Source organism: Thunnus maccoyii, chromosome 8, assembly GCF_910596095.1.
Source record: "Thunnus maccoyii chromosome 8, fThuMac1.1, whole genome shotgun sequence".
NCBI classification, from domain to species: domain Eukaryota; kingdom Metazoa; phylum Chordata; class Actinopteri; order Scombriformes; family Scombridae; genus Thunnus; species Thunnus maccoyii.
The window spans coordinates 30,908,120-30,936,039 of NC_056540.1; the positions used below are offsets into that span (position 1 = coordinate 30,908,120).

Here is a 27,920-nt window from a genome sequence, read left to right on the forward strand (position 1 = left end):
TTTCATCTTTTCATTAATATATTGCCACATTCATATATCATGCATTTTACTGCATTGCTATTGCACTGGTCCGGATTATTCAGGAGGTGTAAAGAGACGGGGGACGGGGTTTGGGATTCGGGTCAGGAGAAGAGAATAAAGGGAAAATAAAGCAATACGTATCTCAAACAATGTCTAGTAGGGGTCTGGTAGGGGTGAGGGGGGGTGGGAGGGTGGGGGGCGACCGCCACAAAAAGCAACTTATCCTCGACCGAAAGAGGAAGAGGATGCAGGAAGAGGAAAAGGAAAGGTTGGCGTGAAAAAAGGGCGCAATGATATCTCCTATCCAAGTCTTCTCTCCGTTCCCTTCTGTTTCGTTTCTCTGCATTCTACTCTTTGCACCGTTCTCGCCTTCCTCCTCCTCCTCCTCCTCCGCCTCTTGACTACTGCTTGTGGATGTCCTCGCTGCGGATGATCTTGTAAATGATCCAGTAGAAAATATTAAAAATGAGGAAGACGAGCGGGAAGGCTACGCGGGACACCGTGTCGATGCGTTTGGCCCGGCCGATGAACAGCTTCTTCATCTCCTCGATGCTCTTCTCGGGCGCGGCCGAGGCCGGGGCGTTGTTGTTGTTGCCCTTGATGGCCATGCCGTCTTTGGCCTGCAGGCAGGCGGGGCCCATGCCGTAGCCGGGGAAGCTGAAGCGCCCCTCGCCCGTCTCATCCTCCTGCAACACAGGCCAAGACTCAGGCTGTTAGGAACCAGAGAAAGACGTTACTGTTGGAGGTGTGCGTGTTTGTGAATGAGTGTGTGTGTGTGTGTGTGTGGAAGTGTGAAAGTGTGTTAAAGGTGAGTAAATGCAGGTGTTGAAGGTGTTGAAGCTGTACGCATCAGAGGTCAGTTCCATTTCAGTTCAGTTAATTACAAAGTAGTTCAGACATGAAAACCAAATATTTCAGATGACGTGAAGTGAAAATGAAAAGTGAGAAGGTGAGTCGTTTCAGTACGTTTCTGTCTGTCTGAATTAAACCAGTAATAAACGTTCTAGGTTGTGCGTTCATATTCCGTGGTGTAATTTCCATCAGTGCAGTGTTTCCTGAATCTGTTCTGTCACTGATGAGTTTGGATTCCTGAAACCATACATAACTACGACTTTCCTTAAATTTCAAGGAACACTCGGACAGTTATTTGCCGTCTCACTGGGAGTCAGACGAGAAGAACAATATTTAATTTGATTTCTGTTCATTTAGTAGGGAGATAAGTCCAGGATGTATTTAGCCTAGCTTAGCACAAAGACTAGAAGCAGGGGTAAACAGTTAGCCTCCAATTAAAGAGAGCTTCTCCAAATTCATCTTATCCATTTGTTGTATTTTGTTACCCAGCAGGCTTGTCACCATTATGTCCAAGAATGACTAGGGGTTTCGTTCAGAGTTATTTGAAGTTACTGTTGACAGCTGTTGTATTTAAGATATTTGCATCGTCTCTTCATTGAGAAAAAGCAGTCATACTGTGTCACCTTTCACATCAACATCAACATCATCACTGTTCAAACATAAAGCACAGTTTTCCAATGGTCATTTGTGGCTGATTAATTAGGTGTATCTACATCCAGCTGTGTTTATTCATATTTTTATGCTTGGCTGAGTTCCTCAAATTAATACATAAACAGAAATGTATTTCCATCATGTTTTCTATATTGTTTTTCACTATTTGAGGTTTAATTTGTTCTCTTTTAATAACTTGTTGTGTCCTCTTCTTCTGTAATGGTTTAATGGCCCCCAACTGGATGATTAGCGCCACCAGCTATTTATCTCCATGACTTCAAATATTCACATCACAGCAGTTTATGGAAACGCATATTAAATTGAATTTTCTTTTGTTGATCTTTTTGGAGAGTTGGATAAAAGAAACCTGACTATAGTTATTTGGTTGAGGGGTAATTTATCGGACTGGTCCATGTGTGACAAGTTAGTCATCTCGCATTTAGTTAGTCATCTTTGCATTTTTTGTTTCTGAAACTTTTCTGACATCACTTGTCTGTCTCTTATATTCTCCTCCAATTCTACTTATTTTCCTGTGCATCACACACTTAATGAAGTGTAACCTCTATAGGCAACAGTTCAATTCATACAAATCACCCACAGTCTATATGCTGTGAACTCATTAACTATATAAAGATGGAACTGAAGGCTCCTAATGTCTCACTTTGAGCTTTCATGTTTCACTATGCGCTTAAAAAGATAAAATAAATGCCTCATTACGTAAAAACAATGTTGTTTTCCTCCGGTATGTTCCTCATACAGCTTATCTGAAGACTATTATTGTCATTAAATAGTCAGCTTGGTGAAGACAGTTTGACCTTTTAGGACTTCACATTTATAACAAAGGTGTTGTGTGAAAGTAAGGCAGTAAGTAAGGCTATTATTATATTTAATTTATTCTCTCCGGTCATAATCCAGACTGAGATCTGTTTACAAAAGATTTAATTTAAGGAGGAATAAGAAGTAAGAAGAAATCAACACAAAGGTAATAAAACAAAGTCACATTCTTATTGAAGTGAGTACAAATATAACTTTTGAAAGGACTAAATAATGCATTCCTAATGGTGTCTCTGCTATGATATATTATGAGCTCAATATTGATCACTCCACCTGCAGCACTGAGATCAGGGTTGATATCTCTCCTTTTGTAAAAGTCATCAATATGAGCTGAAGCTGAACGTAAAGTGTGTTTATCTCACCCGTCAAGGGGAGTACCGGCGCTGGGTGGGGGACGGGGGGGGAATGGGGGGAGTTGAGGGTTGTTGAATGGATTGGATTGACTGACATGCGCTGTACTCAAGGTTATGAGCGTGAGTGGCGTTCTCACTTGAGCACAGTGAGATATTGAAAATCCTATCTGCACCGTCACCCTGGCTTTTCATTACAGGGGACACAATGACTTCCTTATCTGGTCCAGAGACTCCAACACAAACACTGCGATGGGCCGAGAGAGACAGAATGTGTGTGTGTGTGTCTGAAAATAACAGGCGTTCCAAAGTGCCCCTTTAAAGATAAAACAACACCCATGAAATTAAAAATTAGCAGACAAAAAGATCCCCGATGATTAGGAGTCATGTTTGTTTGGATTCACATTTTTGATGAAAGACGGGTGTCAAAAAATTCATGCATGAATGCGACTTGTGTTCCCTGTGGGCCGCTAGTGGGAGACTGTGTGGCAGCCTATCAGCAGGGAATCTTTCTGGTGCATTCTGGGTAAGAAAAAGAAAAAAAAAAGGAGCATTTTGTCATTAGAAAACAAGCAGGAACGCAGCCCGGAGCAGGAGGAACTGTTGGCAGCAGGAGAAGTTAACGACTGACGCAAAACCTCTGCAGCAGCAACAAATCAACCAGCCAGTAAAAAAAAAAAAAAAAAAAATGGCTCAAGTCTCCTCTGTTGGAACAGCCTCTAGTTTACTGCAGAGGAAAAAAAAAGCTAAACACATTATCAATGAGCCGATAATTACCAATGTGCATCAAGGAAATGGAAAAAAAAAGTATCAGAAGTAATCTTATTATAAAAATAAGATTAAATGGGGCAAAAGCTGCTGCAAGGGAAATTTTTTTTACCTTTATTGTTTGTGTGCAGGTATAGCGTTCATATGTGTGTGTGTGTGTGTGTGTTGGACCACCAGGTAGCGATCCATTTTTAGCGCCTCATGTCCCCGTTCTGTCCTTGCATCCACACCAACCCATCTATTACTGTTAATACATGTACACACACACACACACACACACACACACACACACGGAGCGTCTACACATTAGCCGCGATGCTAGCCGACCTCTGCCCGTCCTTCAGTGATGCTGCTAAACTATTACAGATGCTCTGCTTTATTCTCCCTGCCATGTGATTAATGTGTAGGGCGGAGGAACGTGAGGAGGAGGCGCAATGAGCGGGACGATGGAGAGAGGGGGAGGAGGAGAAGGAGGAGGAGGAGGAGAACAATAAAGAGGCGAGAAGGGAAATATAGAGGAAGGAGGAAGCCCGATCTGTAGCCTGACAGACACTGCTCAGGGAAAAAAAAAAAAAAAAAAAAAAGCACAATCACCACTTTTGATGTGAGAAGACCCCTGACTGAGACCGAACCTATGCCCTTGGATGGCCCAGGTGATTCATTACATTCATGCTTAATTAGAAATTTCCTCCATTAACGCATCAAGGACTAGGCTTGTGTATTGGACGGAGGGATGGATGGATGGTGGGAAGGACAGAGGAGACTGAAGGAATGAAACATTGCCCTTTGGGTTGGACGCGGGAGGTAATTTATGGCGTTACTTTAGGATGCAGCTAATCGCTCCTCTTTCCCTCTTTTCTCTCCTGTTGTTGTTCTTCTTCTTCCCTCCATCCTCTCTTCTTCTCTCCATCATTCTCCTTCTGCCATCTTTCTGCAAATCTTATGACCTTGTTACATATAACACACATCACTGAATGAAACTTGAACAAATTTCACTCTGCTGAAAACTGGCCCCAAGGTTGTTTCCCTCCTGTCTTTCGTCATTTGTTGCTACAAACACTTTTACAGCTCTCCTTGATAAAGTAAATATTGTAGAGTAGATATTGGTACTTTGGATCCAGTACATTATATGAGAACACATAATCTTAGAATAGATGCTTACAGTCCATAAAGGTGCGGTTTTACAAGTAACCTACAGCCAGTTCAAGCTTATTTACTTGATTAAAAAAAACTTTTGACTAGATTAATCTCAGCAGACAGGCTGCTGAGCCTTTGAATGAAAATGACAGCATCAGTCATTTGTTCAAATGCCTAAATACGACCTTCTCGTACTCTATGACCTTCTACAGAGCCATAAAGTCTTACAGAGAGAAGGTCAGGCTGAACGGGTAAACATAGCATGTGATTTGACATGCAAGACTGCTGACCGTCTCTCAGTTCCTACTGACGGTTAACATTGGTTAACCCAATTAAATCAAAACCATGGCAGTGGCGAATCAGGAAATGTTCATGTACTTTCAGAGGGTACTGACAAACGGGGTAGTCTGGTCCTTTGGGGCACTGGATTGGAAAAACTTTATGGGTCATTTTTAAAGGCATTGACAAAAGACCCACTTTGTTTAGTTAGAAGGACTTGCTGCCTCTTGGTACTGAGCCAGAGCTACTCTCTCCCCAGTCACTATAAGACATAGTTAATCTATTTCCCATCAGTTTGTGAGCTCACATCTCCAAAACGTATTCAAGCTGACTCTTGTCCTTTTCTGGTGCAAAACTTTATTGAAATAACTACGGGAATTGCTTTTATACAACGATTCTGCTAGCAAATTGTTCCCATTTTAGCACGGTTTATTTGTAGGCTTTTAGGTAGACCACCTGCCAGAGTGATGGAAGGAAGAGAAGAAGTGAAAGATGAGGAAAAAAATGGTGGAGAAAGCAGAGAAGGAAAGATGGAAAGTGACAGAAAGTGAAGCAGAGAAATAGAAGGGACTGAAGAAAGCGGACATGGTGAGAAATCCAGAAAGAAAGACAAGGTACGACGAAGAAAATGAGGTCATGGTAGACGAATACGGAAAAAACTAACCAGGGGAAGAGAGACGACTGAGGGAGATGATGGAGGGGAGAAGAAGAAGAAGAGGGTGAGACTGGGACTGAAAGAGGAAGAGAAAAAAGAGAGCAAGAGGACCTCTTAGCTCGCTCATCCATCATGCTTTCCTCTCTCGATTGAAGCATTTATATCTCTTGCCTCTGCTGATTTGATTAATCGAGCAGATTAGCAGGAAGCAGAAAGCAAACTGCGTAAGGCCCGCTATCCTCCACCATCTCCTCTGCAAATATTACCCTTGGATACTTGTTTTAGAGACCCGCATTTACATAAAACACGATTCGGAAGGTGTCAGCCCCAACTAACACCGGCATCAGTCTCTCCTGAAAGAGGGCCGGAGGAGGAATTCCTTGGCTTGCGTTCCGCTTTATGATTTCCCCCTAGAAGCAATTCCAGCCGAGCAGCGGGGAAGGAAATGTATTATAAATTTGCCTTTGCTGATCCATTTTCTGGTGGATTCATCTCAAACCGTCCGCCACCCTCCCTTCCTTTTCTCCCCCCTCTGCCTCTTTCCTCGATTAAGGCCATTTGAGGCTTTTTAGGATGTTTCAGTATCAATATGTCAGCGGTGAGTGGATTCTGTGGAGCTGAGAGGAATGTCTAAGTAGATGTGAGATTAAAATAAAAAGTTCTCTTTTGGTCGACAGTTCTACTTAAAGATATTTAAAAGACAGACGTTGATATTCTTTCTATTTGTGATTTAAATTTGGGTTAGACTGATATCTAGCTGAGACTGATTGCTCTTCACACCCGAGAATAAGTCTAGGATCCATTTCGAAAGACCGCTAGCGATTGGTTTTGGTGACATAACTGATCGCTGCTGAGCAGAAAAACATATTTTTGCACAGTCATCCAGCGAAGAGGACTGATGAGACTATTTGCTATGTCCCCTTGTGTGCAGTCTTAAGTCTTGCACGGTAAAAGCAAATCAACTAACTGGGGGTTTTCATGCTGTACATGTGAGGAGAAGTGGTCCAGAGTGTAGTTAGAAACATGCATGCAGTCATATTACATACTGCATGTGGTCACATGTGGCTACTTTAAAGGCAACAGAACGGACATCAAAACATCCACGTCTTTTGATTTCTATGCAAGTCCTCACATCGACAACGCCAAGACATCTCTTATCGAGGGTCAACATGTGATGTCACATCTCGACACGCTACTGTCCTATTCTCCAGAGTTGACCATGGATGTATTAGCTGGAGATGGCGCCGCTACTCAGCCTATTTCACCAGTGGCCACTTGCGGTACTGCAGTGGCCCAAAAAGCATTTTCGCCACAGACTGCTGTTATAAAAGAGATGTTGACAGGACACCTCAAACTGCATGAAGGTTTTATATGTCTACAACTTTCCCAGAGCCCACAAAAGAGATTTTAAAGTTTGTGATGTCATCCCAATTTAAAGTCTATGGGCTGAGTGGGAACATGTGGGTGGGGCTAGTACACAGTAATGCATACATTCAGTGTGCCACACAAAGAAAGCAAACCTGGAAGCTAGAAGAGTTTTTCAGCTTATGTGCCACACGAGCAATTTTCATTTGAGTGAATAGGCGCCATCTTTGAGTCTGGTATCCATTTCCTATAATACATCCAGTGTTGACATGTGTCAAAGCTCTACTATAGCAGAAATTAAATCATATTTATTTCCCAGAATGGCACATCCCAGCTACCGTACCTTGACTACTTCTGCCTGTACAGCATATCCGGTGTGAGTTATCATTGTAAAACAATGCAACACTGCACAAAGCAGCAGATGTCTTTCACCTTATAGAATGTGGCCTACATGATCAGAGTCCAGTGTGTTTTCTATGTGGTTAGGTGCATTCACATCTGTATTTACATCTGGCCACTTGTGATTAGACCAAACAAGACATATTTTGTGTGTGAACACCAGCAGGCCTGTACCCATGAAGGCTACAGAATCCATGTATCTCAGTTGTCTCTTTTGGCAATTCATGTATTCTTTTTGTGATTGAAAAGTCAATCCTATGAGCTAATTTAGCCTCTTTACGGATGTTTTCCAAGCTTTAGTTTGGCCGCTGATGTCAGTCAGGTTAGCCAGCTAGCCTGTGTAGCATTTATTTTAGAGAAAATCTTCAGCGAAGATGTTGAATGCTAACAAACGAGCAAAAAAGTGAATCATCTTGGTTAAAAGCTGCTCAAATTTTACTGTACCTTACAGTTGTATATACTATGTATCTTATATAGAATATGATCAGTATATTTTCCAGTGTAGTTAGAGTACGCTAGTAGAGTAGAGGCTTTGAGACTTTGGTCATACAGCACCTATATGCATTATAAATGCTACTTAGGCAATTCAATTAGCTTGCTAATTAGCCTGTGTATCATTTGTTATTATGACGCACGTTTTAGTGCCAAGCATAAGTTTAATTGCTGCAACTAAGGTAATTAAAACCATGAATATAGTATAATATTCTAAAGAATAGTTTATAATATTATATAATTGAGGGGGAATGTATTGATGTTGGAGCTTGGTTCCATGTTGCCAGTGTTTTAAGTCTAATCCCACTGACTTTCCTGATCATTTTCTCTAAAAAATGTGTCCATGTTTTTTATTCTCCATCCAGCGATCCACTCATCCATCCCTGCTTTTCTGTCTCTCTCCTGCATTTGTTTCCGCTGGAGTCCCCGCTTGCATTAAGGCATGGTGTGTTAATGTCTCTCGCTCATCAAGCCGCTGACCTGGAATGATTATCCACATGATCTGCTGCACTGTTCCTTTCTCTCCCCTCTTTCTCTTTCAGTTCCAGCGTTTGGTCTGAATAACATTCTGGGAAGCCACGACACCTTTAGCTTCATGCGTTAAATCTGATGTTTAAATTTTAATGTCAATTAGGGTTCACTTCACCCACGTAATGTGGGGTTAAATTTAGTCTTTGATGTCAGATGGGCATAATGAAAACAATGTCGACCCTCCACAGAAACACTCAAAACCTGTTATAGACCCCAAACCTATGTTTCAATTAATAGTTTTCCTTTTATGATAGTTTATTTTCATTATTGGTATTTTAAATCAATATTACAAATATTATATTACATTTATGGTGCTTTTTTAACTAAACATGAACATCTACACACTAAAGATAACTTAAATGTACATATCAGAGATGTCTTTACTCATGGATAAAATTCAGTTTGCATGTCATGAATATAAAACCTGAGATAATGTATCATAACTTTTATATCGTGTCATAACATCAAGACTACACTGGTGCAAAGGCCGTGCACCAACATATTGACTTAAAATGAATTTTTAAGTAAGAATAAATTGCAAATGTCTGTATATCTGTCAAAAGAAATCATAACAGCAGTTCTTTGTAGTGTTCTCTAGTAAACTTTAATCCGGCCACCACGCTGTGCACTTATTCTTCTTCTATACAAACAATTTTCAACTTCTGGATTGTTAAATTTCTCCTTATTCACGTTGTTCAATACAGTTACTTAAAGTGTTTATGACTGCATGCTTCCTGACCTGCTGCTGCACCTTAATTCCATCTACATGAAGAGTTTTATTCAGTATTGTGGAAGGCCTTGTGTCCAAAAGTTCAACCTTTTACTGTTGTAAAAACATGAAGAGCCTGATGAGGATTCTTTTTTTTTTTAACTAATCCAATGGCTTTTAAGAGCATAATAAGGTCAAAGAGGTCAAAACACTTTTTCGTCCAACAGGGAATCACATAATTCGGTAATATGATAATTCGGTGCCGGTGAGTTATATTAATGAAGTGTCATCAGTACAAATGCGCACATGCAGGATGACAAAAATAAGGGAGTCCACTCTGTCCATTAAGCTCTTCTTCCTCTAATCAGGAAACAGTAAGTGAGTGTTTCATGCCACTTCACAGCCGACCTGTCAATCTCGAGGTTGAGTTCAGTCCACGGAGATCACTGATCGCTCTCCCTGTGCTTCTTTAGGCCTTTTAATCCCTGCGCTCTCTTATCTGCCTTTGTTCTCAAAGCTGCTGAACAGCCTGTGAGATCAAGGCTTTTAGAGCAAACCAGCATGTAGTGCTTCCCCCCCTGCTGAAAAATGCCTAATCACGGCTAATGAGCTGATTATAGCCGATCAATCAGAAAGTCGGTTTCCCTAATAAGGCGCTGTCATTGTTGAACAGCGGGATGGCGTCTGCAGTCACGGGGGGTAAGAGGAGGAGGAGGAGGAGGGGGAGGAGGTCATCTCCCTCAGGCCACTTCTCCAAATGTACATCTTTTTTTTCCCAGAAGGCCGAGTGTTACCAAAATCAGAGCCAGCTGCAGGGGAGGAAGCATCTCAAGGCGCCACGGTCGCTCTTGGTTATTTGTTTCCTCGTGTAGCTGAGGTCAAAGAGAAGTGGAGGAGGACAATCGTCAGGCTTTAGTAGCTTTTTGCCTTGAAGCTAAATGAAATATGGTTATTGTACTTTTTTTTTTTTACTATGATACTGGATGGTATCTGGGATTTGTAATGTAGGACAGTTATTTTTGATGCACCCGACAGGATTGATTGCGCTCCCGGATGGATAATTCCTCACAAATTATTTATTTTAATGAAAACTTTTCTTGATCTAAAAATACTAATTTGCATTCTGCGCCCTGAACTTCAGAAACTGCACTGAAGACAGTTCTGATTGAAACGGATGCGAGAGGCAGTAATGTTCGACTTCCCTTTGATTTCTGAAGGGGCTCTCTCTTTTTCAGTCTGGAGAGCTTGTCTGTGTTAAACAAGTGAGCTGCTGCCAGGCGGGCCTATCCTTCAAGGATGAGTGGCGCTATTGATCTGATCCCCCTGCAGTTGCTTGAGTCCCCCAGCAGGGGGGGGTGTCACTCCGCATCGATGCTCAGAGGAGCCGGCTCTTCTTCTCTTCCCTCTCACAGGGCTGCGGTATCTGTCCATTTGATGCCCTCTCGCTCTGTCTTTCTAATTAGACAGGCCTCTGAAGCAGGTAGCCTCAGTCTGATTGCTCCCGCTCTTTCTCCTTCTGTCTTGTTCTCTCCAGACTATCAGTGTCACTAACGAATCAATAAAGCATCAGAGTAGAAACCACAGAAATCAGCACCACTGGGACTACTCCAACTGCTGCGGCAGCAGCTACCTGCACTGCAACGACGGCTTCACTTCCAACACTGAAAGACGAGCTGAAGTACAGCGCTGTGTTCATGTCAGTGCAGGGACGGTAGTGTTTGTAGTCCAGCTTTAATTCTGAGTCACATATCAGCTGGTTTCAGATCGATAAGCCGCATTTCAACTGTGCTCACAAGCAGCTCGACTATTGCTTCCAGAAATCCCGGAACGAGTTGTTTATCCTTCCAGCTTCCTTTCATTATTGTATATATGTGCACTTGACTTCAAAGCTTCAAAAGAACACTTTTAAAGAAGCACACATGCATCCTAACAGTTGCATAAAGCCATAAAACCCTTGAGGACATTCTTCACTGGGATTACAGAGACTTTTAACTGTACTCAGCTGCCCCTCATAGCTATTCATCAGTGTTGTAGCCATAATCACAGTAAACAAATCCCTCTGGGGAAATGTTGCTCTAATCCAATACATCCCTAACACAATTACCATTCAAAATTGAAGACGTGTGCTAACCATGCTGGTAATTCCCATAAAGCACAACTAGCTGTGTGGTATGTCCGCGCTAATGCCGCTAAGATAGCTTTTAAACACAGACAGTTAGGTTTCTCACGTTCTTTCTTCTTTCAGACAGCACATATATAACTGTTTAATTTGCAATATTTATATCTTCAACAATGTGACAATGCATCAAAACTTTGTGGTAATAATTTAACTGCAAATGAATCCTGACCAGACTGTGTGTCACTTGTTATGCAGGGGCCTTGAGTATTCATTGAACATATCCACATATCAAGATATCAGACTATTAGTCTTTTTCGGAGAACACTGAATGTAAATTTCATCTAAATGTATAGAGTATGTGTGTTCATGCACGTTGTCCTGAGTTTGTTATAACCATTCATGACAAGAAGAGATGCTAGCAGCAAGATATTCTTAAAAATTTAAAGAAAAGCAAAACTGATTAACAGAACAGAAAGTTCAACAAGTTCTGAAGAGAGAAACCTGCTGTCGTTCTCCTGCAGTCCAACACTGAATGTAATATGTTCATACTGCTACACTAATCAACACTTGGATTAGTGCCCTTCTGTCTGACAGTCACACCTTTTGCACCAAGGTTTAACACACTGGTTGCTACGTCAATTCACCGTGCTGCCTTGTTGTGTGTAGCTTCAGTGGTTAAATGATGGGCTGTTGAATATAAAGTTACTCTATGGACAACTTTTATTTATGTTGATGCGTTTAGCTGATTGTTCCAGACCTTTGACCTTATTATGTGGATCAATACAATTTTTAGTATCTCTGTTCTATCAACCCTTTCAGTAGTAAAGAGTGCTGATATTGGACAACTCTGGATTGTATTCAGTGATGCTTTTTAATGTCGAATGACAATGTGTTTAAAATGATGTCTTTAACAATATCAGCAGCTTGGTTATGTTTGGAGGAAGATCATAGCTACAGTAATTAAAACAAAAGAAAACAAAAGCAAACATCAGTCACAGGTCTGTGATGTGATGCAGACTCTGGGCAATCTGGCATGAAAATCGGATGTGTTGTTGTTTTGTTTGTTTCACTGGACAATAAAACGTGTCCAGGAGGTGGAGGCCGCACAGACCGCCTCCCTGTCCGCCTTTTCCTTTGTTTTTTTGGAAACAGAGAGGTGAGCGGGCGGGTAGACGGCGACATAACGGCGACTGGACAGAATAGTTTATACGTGCTGGAGGCCGGCAGTGACCGTTCCCTCTGCAGCGAGCTAAGACCTGACTGATAGCCTCTCAGAGCCGTAATGGAGGGCTGTGGATCACATTAGACTCACATTAGAAGGACTGGCCAGAGAGGTTAATTAAGAACGTGTGATGCCTGAATGACTGTCTCTCTCTCTCTCTCTCTCTCTCTCGGGTTTCACCATCACCAGATTTATTTCATAGCAGAGCAGTTGGGATTAATGGTGAAGATCTTATTGAGGGCGCGCATACTTTTATTAATGAATCATATTCTTCGGTTTTTATTGTGCTTGAAATAAAGTAAGAAGACCAAAGGAGCTGAATTTAACACTTTTTGAATGATTCCTCCATTCGGACCGTGTTATTATTATGCAACCCTCTCAAGCAAAAATCCTGTTTTAAAATGCAAACACCTCAAATTCCTCTCTGTGTTTTCTCAGCGCGCTCGTAGTTTTGCTGAGGTTTCAACTGGAAAATAGAAAAGCTTCTTAATTTTTGAAGCTGTCACAGTTTGTATAGAGATGAAGGAGTTTGTATGCCGGTGGTGGAAGGTGAGTACTGAAATAAAATACTTAAAGTCTCTGTCTGAGATTTCTTTTTAAACACATTATACGTGTTAGAAAATAATTGCTGAAAAAACTGTGAACTATGTAGTACTGAACTGTGGACTTAGAGTGTTAAACTGTTTTTCACCATTTCTGATTTTTTGGGCTTGAAATGGTGGTACGACGACATAGAGGGATGACTAGCATGAGCCCTTCCCCACTATATAAACACTAGAGTGCACTCATAGTTACTATTTTTACTCCGGGTAGTTTTACAAACTTTCATCGGAGACAACTGGGATTCTCAGTTCTAGATAGAAAATCCCTAATAAATAAATCACACGGTGTGAAAAATAGACTGAACTGTCACCAAATTCACCTCCAGAATGAAAAAAACATGGGGCACAAACCTGAAGCTCAACTTTTGTCCTAAATTCATCCTCTGCTACACAACATGACATAAAAAAAAATCACGTTATATAAGAACCTGAGAACCTGAAATCACCTATTTTTTTGTGATATGAGCTGTAAAAGACGTTGATGAGGATTCCTCAGTAAGAGCTGCGAAGTCTCAGCTGATCACACGAGCTCCTTCATTAACAAAACTCAAATTACGCAACACAACCGATGACCCAAATTCACCTCCTGCTTCTGCCACATGAGCAGAAATAAACTGTGTAATAGAAAAAAAAAAAAAAAAAAAAAAAAAATATGCAAAATGTTTGACGTGCCAGATGTGGGTCAATGCTGAGCCTGCGGTCCTCTCTCTCTCTCTCTCTCTCTCTCTCTCTCTCTCTCTCTCTCTCTCCTCCTGCTCTTGGGGTGAGAGAGGGTCGAGAGACATAGAAAGAGGTGTACGAACAGAGCGAGAGAGAGGGAGCGAGGCAGCTGGAGTTTGTGTCTGATTCACCTGAAAGTGCAGCGGCAGCCGGACCGCTAATCTACCTCTTCACCTACCATCACAGCTCAGGAGATTTGGGATTACAACAATGGGATTTAGGATTTAGGATTTATATATTTTCTTTATTTTTATATATTTTTTTTCCCGACAAACCCCACTTCGACTGCCTTACTCCTCTTCCCTACTAGGCTCTTATTGACTGAGACTGATTTCAAAGGAGGTTTAAAGGTGCACTATGTAAGATTTGACCAAAATTTTAGTTGAAAGTGTTTAAAAATTAATTAATTATCAACAGAATGTGAAGAAATAACAGTTTTGAGATTATGTCAAAGACATATTGTGCTGACAGATATCTACTGAAGTTAGCATGCTAACCAGCTAGCCCCAGTCCGTCCTGTCTCGTAATACCACTTTGTACCTGAGGGGGCGATAGTGAGTCACCCAGTCTGCCCTCAGTCCAACATGAGAAGAAGAAGAAGAAGAAGTAGCGCTTCTCTGTGCCACTAACTTTGCACTCAAACCCAAAGATTCATAAGCGACAAAAGCAGCCGGCAGTCATTCATTTTCAAGGAAAGCTGGTGAAAGCTGGCTTCAGATGCCTTGGCAGCAGCGAGCGGCGCGATGCCAGCACCGAGAGCGATGAGTTGAAGTCGAGCAGAGTTTAACTTTATGCAAATAGCAGCAACCGACTGCAAACATCTGTTCCGTTCCATATTGACAACGGAAGAGAAATTGATCATCGTGGTCTCCAGTTTCCCGGAGCTGTACGATTCGTCATTGTTTGTTTACCGTGACATAAACAAAAAAAATGACATATGGAAGAAAGTGTCAGAGATAGTAGGGATGTCTGGTTCACAGCCGGCCTGCCGAAGAGCTCTACCACAAACTTGATATTGGCCACAACCAAACGTGAGGTCCGCAGCGCTGCTTGTATGCCGACGACTGCTAGACGGCTGGCAACAAGCAGCCAGCGACCAGAACACTGCTTATGAATCTGTCGGTGTGAGTGCCCAGTAAGGCAGCGATGGTGGAGATTTTGAGCCAGGCTGAAAGCTGCTGGCCGGGTGACACAGCTGGTCATCTCAGCTGACTGATCTGATGAACTGATCTGTGCAGCTCTTTGGTAATTTACTGCTGGCTCTAATGTCTCCGGAGCATTTTGATATCTTGATGACGCCGGAGCACAGATTCACTGTAAACAGTAAGCTATATTCAGTGAGTAACGGTGGGGTGATGCATTTGGGGGGAAGGGGAAACTTTGAGGGGGGCGAAAAAACAGTGCCAAAATACAAAATATATTTCTATTTTTCCCTAAATCTTTGTTTATTTTCTTATAATACACAGGGAATGTTTACCTCATCAGACCTCTAAGCACTACTAAAATGAAAAAATCTTAAAGGAGGGAACATATTTTAGAAATCATAAACATATACATATATTAACAAGGTGTCCTGAATACGTATTACTTGGCTAGAAAAGGTCACAAGCCAACGAGTCATCTAGGAGAACTATGCAATCTGAACTGAGTATGACTAAGCACCTCAAATGACAAGAATTTATGATTTATTTTCAGGTGAAGCTGAAGCCTCTGACAAAGGACAAAGTCATAAATGTGTTATTGTAAGACAAAGTTTTGATTTTTCAGAAGACGTTACCTTTAAAGTTCACTTCTAATGTCTTTCTCAGTGTTTTGAGAATCATAATTGGATTGCGGCTTAAAGAGAAATGCATTTCGGATCATGTTTTCTTAATTGTGTGCTTCTTCAGCGGAGAAGAAGAGACAGACACTTCATCATGTTGAAGTCTGTCCTCACCACAACAATCTCTAGGATGACAGGTTGCCACAAGCCTGTCAATTAAACAAGCTAAATGTGAATCAGGACTTTTGTTTACAAGCCCTGCTGTGCTTTAAAATTGGACATAAATTTTGAAACATTGAAGTCATTTATCGGGCAGCAAAAATGACATTCTTTGGTTCCAGCTTCTTTCAATATCTTTGGGTTTTGGACTGCTGGTTTTCACCATTTTCATCATATGTTTTTTGAAATTTGATTAATCAATTAATAAAAAAAATAAATGGATCAAAAACAAAACAACTTTAAGCTCTAACTCTAACTTAAACCCGCTCTCGACTCAATCCTTCCCTCCGAACTGTAACCCTGAGCTGGCGAGGTGTCCGCGCTCGGCGGCACCTCCGTCACCTTACCAGCCTTGTGGGGACACGAGGTCCTCGTAAATACAGAAACACGAGGACATGTTAACACACACACACTAAAACGTGTCAAACTCAATCAAGCAGCTCCAGACATGGCAGGCACGAACACATGCCCTACAACACCAAAACGCACGACAGCACTCGTGAAGGCACTCATGCATGTTCGCTGAGTATATACAATCTCTCTTTCTGTCACACACACACACACACACACACACACACACACACACACACACACATATATACGGACACAAATCCAGGACTTGTACGGATTGTTTACTGCAGGCTCACTGTTGGTTTTCTTGTGGGTGTTTGCATATTTTTTGCCCTCCACCCACACAAAACACACAAACCACCAGTTTCACATTCAAACAGCACTTCAATATTCCCTGCAGGGCTGACAGCTTTACTCCTTATTCAATACAGCAGCCCGGGACTGATAAATCCAACCGGACAGATAGAATTGATTGATTAAATGCTTCAAACAACAAAACCAACGAAAAAAAAGTAGAGAAGGGGGGGAGGGATAAAAAACCCTGATATGTATCAACATTTCTCCAGGGAAAACTGACATTGTGCTTTGTCATTTTTTTTTTACTAAATATATCCAAAGCTGTTTCAAGTTATTAAATAAATTGACATATTTTATGGCCTCCACTTCATCTTCATTTCATCAGAAGTAATCTTTTAAGGTTTGGAGACAGGTAATAAAAAAATATGAGGTGGTTTTGAGGCAGGCGTATTTGTTCTTGACTTCACAGCAATGTCAAAACTAAGAAAGTTGAAAGGCTGTTGATGTGTTAATCGTGTTAAAATGCTGCTTTTTTTCCTTCATCAAGGACCAAATTAATTGCTTTAAACATGGTTTCTTATACAGAGCACAGACACTTATTACTTTCACACACACACAACACACCTATATATGCCCTATACTGTTATTATCAAAGATGTATTAGACATTTTGAGCCACTCGGTTCTCTTAAGTTTCACTAAAAATCATTATATTATTATCATATTATTGTAATCATTACTATCATATATTATATTATCATTATATATACACACACACATATATCAATGGCCGAGGAGCAAAACCTGCTATCTGAAAAATGCACTTTTTGGAGAAAACTTAAAAAAAAACTTGTTGTTTTCCTGCAGAATGCTATTATGTGTTAACAATACCGTAATAACCACACAAACATACCGTAAACAACAACACATAATATAGTAATATAGTCCAAAAACAGTGTGTTATGTATTGGGTATCCTTAACAAATAGCATTCTGCAAGAAAACAACAAGTTTTCTCAAAAAAGTGCATTTTTCAGATAGGAGGTTTTGCTCTCCGGCCATCGATATACATATATATATATATATATATATATATATATATATGTATCATTAAGTCCATTTAGTAGCTGTTCTGGACTCTTGATCATATTGCATGGTCTTCATCTGTAGATGCAGTATGCTAAGATGTCATGCAAATGTAGATGTTAAGTTTTATTTAGAACAGTTTAAGGACCAAAGTTCATTCTTGTCCTTGGAAACAACAGAATTTCATCACAAGGTCCATTTAGTAGCTCTTTCTGGAGCTTTCGATCATATCACATCACCTGTTTCTAAGATCAGGAATGAACTTTGAACCTAAACTTTTAAGCCAACATGGGTGAGAAGTCCTTAAACCGTTCAGATAAAACGGATATTTGAACATCTACATTTCCATGACAACTGGGAAAACTCCATCTGGCGAGGAAGATCATGCGATATGATATACATAGTAGCTCCAGAACAGGTACTAAATGGACCTTGTGGTAAGTTTGTTTTCTCAATGGCTGTTTCCAAGATCAAGAATGAACTTTAGCTTAAAAGAAAATATTTTTTACATTATTATGTGTAAAATGTGTAAAATGTTTTTTTTTTTTTTCCATTTTGCAAAGTTGGCTTTGACAGGATGTTGATTTTGGAATAACCAAAAATAAGAGACAAATAGCGCAGTGAGGAGACTGAAACTGGGACTGAAAGAGCAGCAGCACTCTCATTGTTGTTTCCTGTAAATGATGCATTTCCATAAAGTTTCAGAGCCGAGGGAGAAAGTTTCCTTTCTTGTTTTTTTGTTTTCCCTTCTACACTGTGAATCCATTATGAGCCTCATCTCCTGTTTGTTCAGCAGCTCACCCTTTAATCATGCTCAACGCTCCACCCATGAAACATTGATGCCCTGTGTTTCTGCCTGGTGATGAGCACCGCGCAAAGCTAATATCAAACACGAACTGAATTTTTCAGCAGGCCGGAGGACGGAGGAGAGTGAGGAGGGATTTTTTATGCAAACTGCATTCAAACTGTTTACAGTGCCAGCCATCACCTCGATGACCACAACAACCTTAAGTGTTTTATACTGTTAAAAGCTCAGCGGCAGAGGATTTCCACAGTAACAGCACCGCTTTTTACCACTTAAAAAACAACACATTTAGGTTTTTACAGTATGTGTTTCTTTCTGTTTGGTTGTTTGGAGACTAAAAGTGTGATTGATGTCGATGCTCATGTGTGGACCAAACAAATGTTGGATTGTTTGTATTTCACCATTGGAAAACTGAACTTGTCTGGTTTGGTAACAGTTATGCCTTGAACTTTTCCCCCAAATACCCTTTGTACAAACCTATTTCCTCCTAAAAATGGGCCTTTTATGTCCTTTCTTATTGAATTCTTCAACAGCTACAGGAGAGAATGTAAATGGCCAATATAGAAGATCGTGGGATCAGGAGAATTGAAGAGTTTTGAGACAAAAATGAGTTTTTCAAGTTTAGCATCTCAATTCCTCTTTGTCAAAATCCGTAGGTCGTGTATCATTCTTTTAAAAGTATGAGCAGCTGGTTTCATTCTGTGTTATCAGATGTTTTGCTACTTGTTTTGTCCCATGGATAATTTTTAATTACAACTCTTCAATTCACCTGTTGTCTCTGTTGATGCATCAGGCAAAAACACAGAATTGGTGGAAAGATTTAAAAAAACAAAACAAATGTTAATGTGAATGTATATATTTGATTGTATCACAGATGTCAGTGAGTTTTCACCTTCATGTGTCGTCGCCTCCGTCTGAAGCGCAGCAGCTCCTTGTGTTGGCGGGCGATGAAGTTGACGGCGGCGTACTCCAGCAGGGCCGAGAACACAAACAGCAGACATACAGCCATCCAGATATCGATGGCTTTTACATAGGACACCTGTAGGTGAGGGGCAGAGAGTAGGGAAGCGTTAGATAGCCGCTGGGTTTAGAGGATTTCTTGTCTCCCGCCAACCATGATGTCTGATTTCTGTTGAAAAAAAAACAACACATCTAACAAGGACTGTGATGAGTTTCATACAAAGTCTGGCAGGAGTCAGGCGGGGAAGTTTGTTGATAAATTGCTGCCTAAAATGAGAAAGTTGTTTCCCTAAACTAATCTGTGAACGATGAACTTATGTTGTTCCCCAAATTAAGTAATTTATACCTTTAAATTAAAAAAAAATGACTGTCTGTTGAACAGATAACCTGAAGTATATGAAGGGGGACCCAAAAATTCCCAGAAGCCATTGATAGAGTGGGAGTAGGGTGTGGTTATTGGATTTGCCGCTATGTATGCAGGCAGCTTGGTGAAACTAAAATTGGGACTGAAAGGGAGAAGATTCATCACTGTGGAAGAAATCTAGGAAGAATAGCAGGAGGCTCTGGACACCGTGACAGAAAAATGACTACAGGAACAGGAGAAGCGCTGGGACAAGCTGCCTTTTACACGGTTAACCACCAAATCCTCCTCTCCACACTCACTGAGCTTGGTATCTCAGGATCTGCCCCCCGCTGGTTCATGTCCTACCTCTCAGGGAGATCTTTTAGAGTATCTCGGAGGGGGGGGAAGCGTCCAAACCGCACAGCTTATCCACAGGGGTTCCTCAAGGGTCAGTACTCGGTCCCCTTCTCTTCTCAATATAGACCACCTCACTTGGTGCAATCATCTGCTCCTATGGTTTCTCATACCGTTGCTATGCTGACGATACCCAGCTCAGACCACACAGTGTCGGCTTGCATCTCGTCATGCCTTGCCGATATCTTGGCATGGATGAAAGAACACCACCTCCAACATAACCTCTCTAAGACCGAGCTCCTTGTCATCCCAGCCAGTCCCTCTATACAACAACAGATCAGTATCCAGCTTGAATCAACGCAACTTATGCCCACAAAGTGTCCTTAAAACTTGGGTGTCATGACTGATGGCTAACTAACTTTTAAGGTTCACGTGGCCTCAATTGCTCGGTCGTGTTGATTTGCCCTTTATAACATCAGGGAGATCAGACCCTACCTGTCTGAGCATGCAGCACAACTCCTGGTACAGGCTCTTGTAATATCACGTATTGATCACCCTGCTGTTCATATCCCTCCACTGGCTCCCAGTTGCTGCCATCAAATTCAAAACCCTGACAATCGCCTACCTGAACTCCCTCATTCAGGTCTACACTCCCTCCCGCTCACTACGCTCTGCCAATGAAAGGCGCCTGGTACCACCACCACAACAAGTCTCTAGCTAGACTCTTCTCTCTCTGTAGTTCCCTGTTGGTGGAATGAGTTACCAAACTGTTCGATCTGCAAAGTCCCTCTCAATCTTTAAGAAAAGACTATACAGCTCTATGCATTGCCTCTGTGCACTGCCTGTCATATCAGACTCAAACTTAGCTTTATGGTATTTACTCGCATTGTTGTCTCCTGACTTGATCCTTGCTTGTGTTGTATCAACTCTCAGATGTACATCGCTTTGGATAAAAGCATCTTCTAAATGAAATTGTAAGATTGTAATTTGTAAGACAAGTGTATTGCATCTCAAGGAGAGTACTTTGAAGGGGATTAGAAAGGTACCACTGAAAGATTTATAATGATAGGTTTTTTTTTCAACAATTCCGGGAATTTGTGGGTCTCCTCACATATACATTATTAAATATATAGCATGAATATATAAATATATAGTACAAACATTATTAAATCCAAGGCCTGAGAGGAAAAGGACAATGGAATTCAATTTATTATTAATTCAATTTAGCAACCCGACGGCACAACTTTGTTATCATAAGGGAACACATTAAAAAATTCAACAGTATGAAAATGTGAAGTTAAATAAATATATCAAGTGCACTAATTAGTAATTAAAATTTGATGCATGAATTACTAATTGGAGGAAAAGATTTGTCAAAATTTCCTCTCTTGACACCTTCAGCGCTCTGCATTTTGTCTATCCGGAGAGAGTTCCTCCTTGCAGCCAGCAAAGAGACATTTTCACCATTTCTGTGACATTTTTCATCTTTTTATGGACTCATGAGATTTGGAAAGTGACAGTGGCTTATCATTACAGATATTTGTACGCTGTTCAAAACCCACTTTATTTTAAGTTCTAGTCTATAATCCAAAGTTTCAAAATATACTTCTTATTTCAGGCTGAATTACAGCAAAACCTGTGTACAACAACACGAAACACATCAAGTTGCACATTCCACTTGATGTTGCAGTGTTTCAATACAACAGGGCATCTCTTGAGTTTGAATTTTTCACTTACAAGTGTGCTGAGGCAATTCACATTCTACTATCTGCTCATATGATGAAGAAGTGCTTGTTGAAAGAGAAAGGACAACAGTATGGGACAAATACTGTATGAAGTTAATTGGGGAATAGTGCAGTAAATGGCTAACTATGTAGCATTGGTGACCATCTGCAACACTACTCATTCATTAGAGGGAAAACCTCTAGTCCAGTTGGTTTTAATCCAGGTTTGAAGGGAAGAACTAAGAGGGGGAAGTAAATAAAACACTCTCCTTCTTTGAGCTCTTCTGCTGAAGTGCTCTTGAACATGACATTTAACCTTGACTGTTATGGTGGAGCCGTGCAGAGAAAACTGTCTAGAGTAAATGTGTTCCACATACATACATACAACCTTTCCAGGGTATGAAGAACTTAAATCACAGTTTTAAGATGTTATATTTGTATATTATTAAGTTAAATGGACAGCCATGTGGACAATCAGCCACAGAACAAGATAAAATCTGCAGACAAAGCCGGCTGCATGTCAGCAGCTTTTACATACATAGAGTTCGGTGTGAAGCAAGATGGACAGGGTGAGGACTGTCCAGATAATAAGGGCTAAATGAAGTCTGGTTGGATCATTGTCTGATTGCTATCTGCCCGCCAAGTACCATTATTCAAGTGCATTCACCCTGGCCTGTCATTACAACTCTCCATCTCCACACGCAATTACACTGTGCAGCCTGAGAGGGGGGGGGGATCCCTATACTGTCACAGAGAGAGAAAAACTACAATCAGCCATTTAAAACCCAATTAAACTATGACTTTAGATCACTTTCACAAACACGCAATGCTTATCGTCGCCACTCGGCCTTCTTGTAAGTCGTGCTTGTTTGCGCAGAGTCTGATGCTTATGAAAACATTTATCTTTGAATGCCCGGCTGACTGATTCCCCCCCAGAGCTTCTGAGAGCCGCTGAGGCCTAAACGGTCAACTGGTTCACTCGGTTTGATGGTCATCCATGCAGAGAGAGAGAGATGAACAGAAGAAAAACAGAAAGCAGATTGTAAATTACATCAATTTAGAGATTAAATATATAACAATATTTAAACGGGAATTTAAGCATAGGCATTAAGGGCATTAGATGTATAAGAGTCCTCAAAAACACTTTTTACAGTTTTTGCACCACTATTGTTTTCCTTAAAATGACTATCTTATATAAAAATTTGGTTTGGAGATGCATAAAGAGAGGATGCAGTCTGGTTTCTGCTCTAAAACTGCAAAATAACTCTGTATTTCCATTAAATTAAGTCATTTTTGGTGACTATGTGAACTATGTGAAACCAGGCAACAAGTTATGTGGAAAACTGGAATAAATAGTCAGCATTCAGCGCAAATAGCATCCTGTTCTGGGGTTGGTTGAAAGGCTTTCAGGGAAAGTAAGCCAGTAAGTGAAGTAAATGAAGCAGATGGAGGTAGAGTGAGTGCGACAAATTGTTGGACATCATGTCTCGGAACAGTTTATTTCCTGCTGTCTTTGTTTTACTTTACTGCAAATATATAGGTTTATAACGTGTTTACAATCAGAAATAAGCTGGAATAAGCTGGTTCTTCATTTTGCTGGTTAAACCATTCTAATGTTCAATTTTAATGAGCATTTAAAAGGTCTTAAAAAGTCTAAAATTTGGCAGAAGAAAGACAAAAACTAAACACTTTCTTTGAAAACTGCAGTGTTGTCAAAAAGCTTCGAGTGAGCTATGGGCGTATTGAGTTTCAGATGATGTTAAAAATGGCGTTTAAAGTAGTCTATAGATCTTTCATGGTAGATAGACTTATGGCCTGGCACCGGGCGAGCTGAGCTAAAACAAACCCAGCTACAGTCGGCCTGGCCAGTCCAGACCAGGCTCCTCCATGCCCGGTCTTGTCCTGACTGAGATTGAAAGCTTCTGACAGACAAACTGACCAGCGGCGGCCTGCAGAGCTGCAGCTTAGGTGGCGTTACTGCACTCATGCTCCATAGGACAATGTTCAAAGAAAGAACACAGTGGAGAGATGCAGCCAGCCAGAGACTGGACCACTGATCAGCTGACTGACTGGTTAACCGGCTGACTGGTTTGCTATTTGGCAAAAATGAGCAAATAACTGGCTGACTGACTTATTGACTACACAGTAAAAATCACTGGGTCAAAATTCACCCAGTTTGGGTCATTATAGCACAAACACTGGGTTAATGTTACCCAGAAAGCCCCTCAAGACAAGGGGTTGTTTCGACCCAGTTTTAGTGTTATTTTTTATTATACTGTTGGGTTATTTACCCAAACTGAAGTTTATTACAATCTACTCTTTTAAAACTTACATGTCACAGTGTATCTTTTGAATGCACAGTCACAGTTCTCAGCAACTAAAAAGTTTATACTCAGTGAATTTTAGTGTGCAGGTGATAGACACACTGCCTGGTTGCTGACTGTCAATCAACTACTGCATCACTGATGAGCGGGACTATTCTTGTACCAACATTTTCCACCAACAAAACAAAAATAATTGTAGATATAATCTAATATTTTATTAATACGTTTTATCCTTGATGTGTTGACAATTGACCAGAATAATTTTGAGGTTTATTTTCAGAACTTTTGCAGTTTTAACAACTATAGTTCTTTGTCAACTACTGTCTTAAAGCTTTAATAAAGTTGTTTTTGAAAAGTTGTTTTTTCCGGCCACTCAGGGTCAGTGGAAACAAGCTGTAACCTCAACACTGACATATTATCACCTTTTTAAAGTTCATTTGGCTAACCTGTTAGCAAAACAGTTGCCTGTTTGCACATCCAGCAGACACAGAGCAACATTAGCATCCATTTGGAGTGATGTATCCGGCCTCCCAGCAAATTTAAGTCCAATATTTATTCTCATTTTATCTCTGGTTTGGCGTCCAGCAACTGCTGCTAGCTGTTAGTTGCAAGATGTTCCACTTTCCTCAATAGCTATCTGTCTTTGTCTGTCTGTTGTTTGGAGCAAGTAGTGACAGTAGGTTTATCAGAGCTTGTTTGCTGAAAACAGCTGTCTGCTGCTGGAAAGAGTGTTGATTAGAGTGGTGAGAGTGAACCAAAACAGTAAAATTGTGGAACCATAAAACCAAAACTGTGAGTTGACAAAGACGTTGAAACTCTCTGCAGAGCTGAAGAGAACTACAGAGTTGGGTTTATCACTACAAGTGGACGCTTTCACATACAGGTAGTCACATGATCTATTGTTAATATATCAATGCTGATTATAACTCATATTGTATTGGAGCTCTGTTAAGCCAGGATCAGACTAACATGTCAAACATGTTTACGTCTTTCCTGGCCAAGATACATGCCAGACTATTTTGAAACCTGACCAATCATAGCTTGCAGCCTTTCACAACCTGTAATATGTGCAAAGGTGATCTGGCAGGAGTGACTAGAGACACACCTCTGGGATCCAAAACATCAACAACCATGGCCCTGAAAGGCTCACGGAGTATTTCATAGATGTTACTAGACTAGGTGAATAATTCTGTGTTCCCCTATGACTCAGACAATGAAATAGCAAATTGTTATGCCTGATGCTTGATGTCTGCAGGAACAGGGCCATTTTCAAGCTCATATCAGTCGTCTGATCCCGGCTGTAGTTGCTTTAAAAACTCATCACAGTTCAGGAAACTCTTTAAAAACATATAATATGACAAAACTGTGCAGCAGAGCTGACACGTTGAGTGATTATGACTGCTGGTATGACAGTTACATATTTTGTATCCAACCATAGCGTCTGGTGAGCTGACATCACCTTTCTGTCCATCTATATACAGGAAACTAATGTTAACAGCTTGTACAACATCACTAACAACAGTTTGCTAAATTCTCAAATCCAAAATCTCCTCTACTCTCTTTTTTTTGTCTACTTTCCTAATCTCCACCTTCATCTGGCCCCGCCTGACACAGTACTCTCTGGCATGAGAAAAGAGCTGTGTGTGTGTGTGTGTGTATGCTATCAATCACACACATACACACACACACACATTCAGAGGTATGTGTGAGCAGTATGCCCACCTAAGCTCAGCTGTGCTGTGTGATCATTATTGTGACAGCTGAACTGCAGAGGAATCACGGTTCACTTGTTCAATTTTTAGAGCGCATGAAGCACCTAATGTCAACAAACACAGAGCGAGTGTGTGTGTGTATGTGTGTGTGTTGAGGATTACAGTTTCCCTGGACATAATTATACAATCCTACTGGCTCACGCAACCCCCCCCCCCCCCCGCCCCCTTCTTAATCTGAAAATCTCTCACAGGAAAAGATTTCTTTTTTTTAGTAAGTCATTTTTCTCATCTTTGTCTCCTTGAACTTCCTCTGTTAATGTCTCTTTATTCTTCTCTCCCCCATCATTTTTCTCTCTCATCCCTCCCTCTGCCTCTTTTTGACCCTTTACCCTCCACTTTAACACACATTTGTCAATGAAAATGAGATTTTCTATCTCTCCTTCCTTTTATTTCATTTTTCTTTTAACTCCTCTCTATTTTCTCTAAAAATAATTCAGCAAAAAATGTATTAAATGATTCTCAATTCTAAAAATTCATACATCCAACAGCTGCTTGTGAAGCGTCTCACATTACAAAAGCTCGTACTGAAAGGTGCGTTTGTTTTGTCCTCACCTTGGGCAGGGAGGCTCTGGAACCGGAGCTCTGCGTGGTCATGGTCAGCACAGTGGTGATGCCCAGACCCACCCGGGCCGGCGCGGCGTCCATGTTGATCCAGAAAGAAACCCAGGACAGGATGACGATGAGCAGGGACGGGATGTACATCTGGATCAGGTAGTAGCCCATCTGACGCTCCAGGTGGAAGCGAGCCTCAATACAGGTGAATTTACCTGGATGGAGGATGAGGTAAAGGAGGTGGGGGCGGATGGAAAGAGGAAGGAAGAAGAAGACAGTTTTGTTAAGTATTATGAAGAGGAAGAAGTTGGTGGTCATTCTAAAAGCTGAAACGTAACAAAAGTATCTACCTCTGCACTGGACATGACGCTTTTGGTTGATTTTTACCATCTACTCTCAGTTTGGAACGCACAGTCTCCTCCGCACTGCAATCCTTGTATCTGTAACTATAAATTTTATCCCGTGGCAGCCCATCCCCAGGAATTACGTCCATGTTGGACACTTCTACACCTCAAGATTTATGCCTTGTGCCAACGTTCAATGCCACTGCGGAGAGTAGTGTGTCCTTTATGTTTTGCGAAGCACAGAGTGACGGTGTGGAGGTCGGGCGTGGTGGATGGGCATATAGAGAGTCGGACTTTTCATGCAGGAAATCAGAGTTTGTGTCTCATCACAGACCTGCAACACTCACCTCTTTATTAACACATTAGCCAGCTGCCATGCAAACATATTGTAGAATTTTAGCATTGGACATATTCTGGAGTTTTGCAGAATCACTTCCTCTTAACTGCCTTCAAGCTAAAGATATGGACCACTTTGCTTTTGTCATGGATTCCTGGTTTTTGGACTCTTTTTGTTCTCTTTGTTTCCTGTGTTAAACTTCTGTTGTCCATATGGTTTTACTCATTGATATGGACTGCCTTGCATTATTAGCTAGTTAGCTTGTAATGTTGTATACTTAAGTTCATATTCTTGTGTATTCTTTGACAGGTTAATGTATGCTGCTTTGTGATTAAGAGGTATTGTGTTTTCTGGAGTTTTGGTTTCCTGTTTGCTCTGTGTTTCCCTCCTACATTCCTGCGCTCCTCCCCAACCCGTTTTATTTCCCTTCACACCTGCCCTGCGTCAAGTTGGTTAGCCCTGCCCTGCTCTCAGTGTTTTCCCCAGCCTGCTGTTACCGTCACACCTGCCCTGTATCAGCCTAGTCAGCCCTGCCCTGCTCCCTGTGTTTCCCTCAGCCTATCAGCTCCCGGCCTGCCTTTGTGTCTTGCCACCTGTTCCTTCAGCTTCGCTAGGATCCTCTGTTCTGTTCTGTTCTGTTCAGTTTGTTCTGCTCAGTTCAGTATTGTTCAGTTTAGCTCTGCCTGCCCTTGAGCCTGAATAAAGAAGTTAATCTTCAGCCTTGCCTTGTGTATCTGGGTACGTTCCTGCTTCTCTCCACGGCAGCTTTAGCAAGACGTGTTTTAGCCTCTAACTTCATATCAGACTATTGTGTTTCTGATATGATCTGATGACATATCATTGACATCTGTATTAATTTGTATTAACTGTTTTCCCTTAATGAGACTACTGACTACCAAAAGCAGGACTTGAAGCTCTGCATTGTGTCATTCTTCTTCTTACTTTTGGGTGACACCTGCCCACAAACAGAATAATTTGGCTGTATC

At 41.1% G+C, this 27,920-nt stretch overlaps 1 protein-coding gene across 1 annotated transcript in view; it reads right to left on the bottom strand.

Moving 5' to 3' along the window:
- Positions 1-213: 213 nt before the first annotated feature.
- The window catches only part of glra1 (glycine receptor, alpha 1), a 126,055-nt gene continuing 98,348 nt past the window's right edge, over positions 214-27,920 (bottom strand). The window contains exons 9-11 of the mRNA XM_042419040.1: positions 26,254-26,468; positions 19,117-19,263; positions 214-707 (exon numbers count right to left, since the gene is read on the bottom strand). Coding sequence (XP_042274974.1) covers positions 423-707; positions 19,117-19,263; positions 26,254-26,468 — 647 coding nt within the window. The 3' untranslated portion in view covers positions 214-422. The remainder of the gene's footprint in view (positions 708-19,116; positions 19,264-26,253; positions 26,469-27,920) is intronic.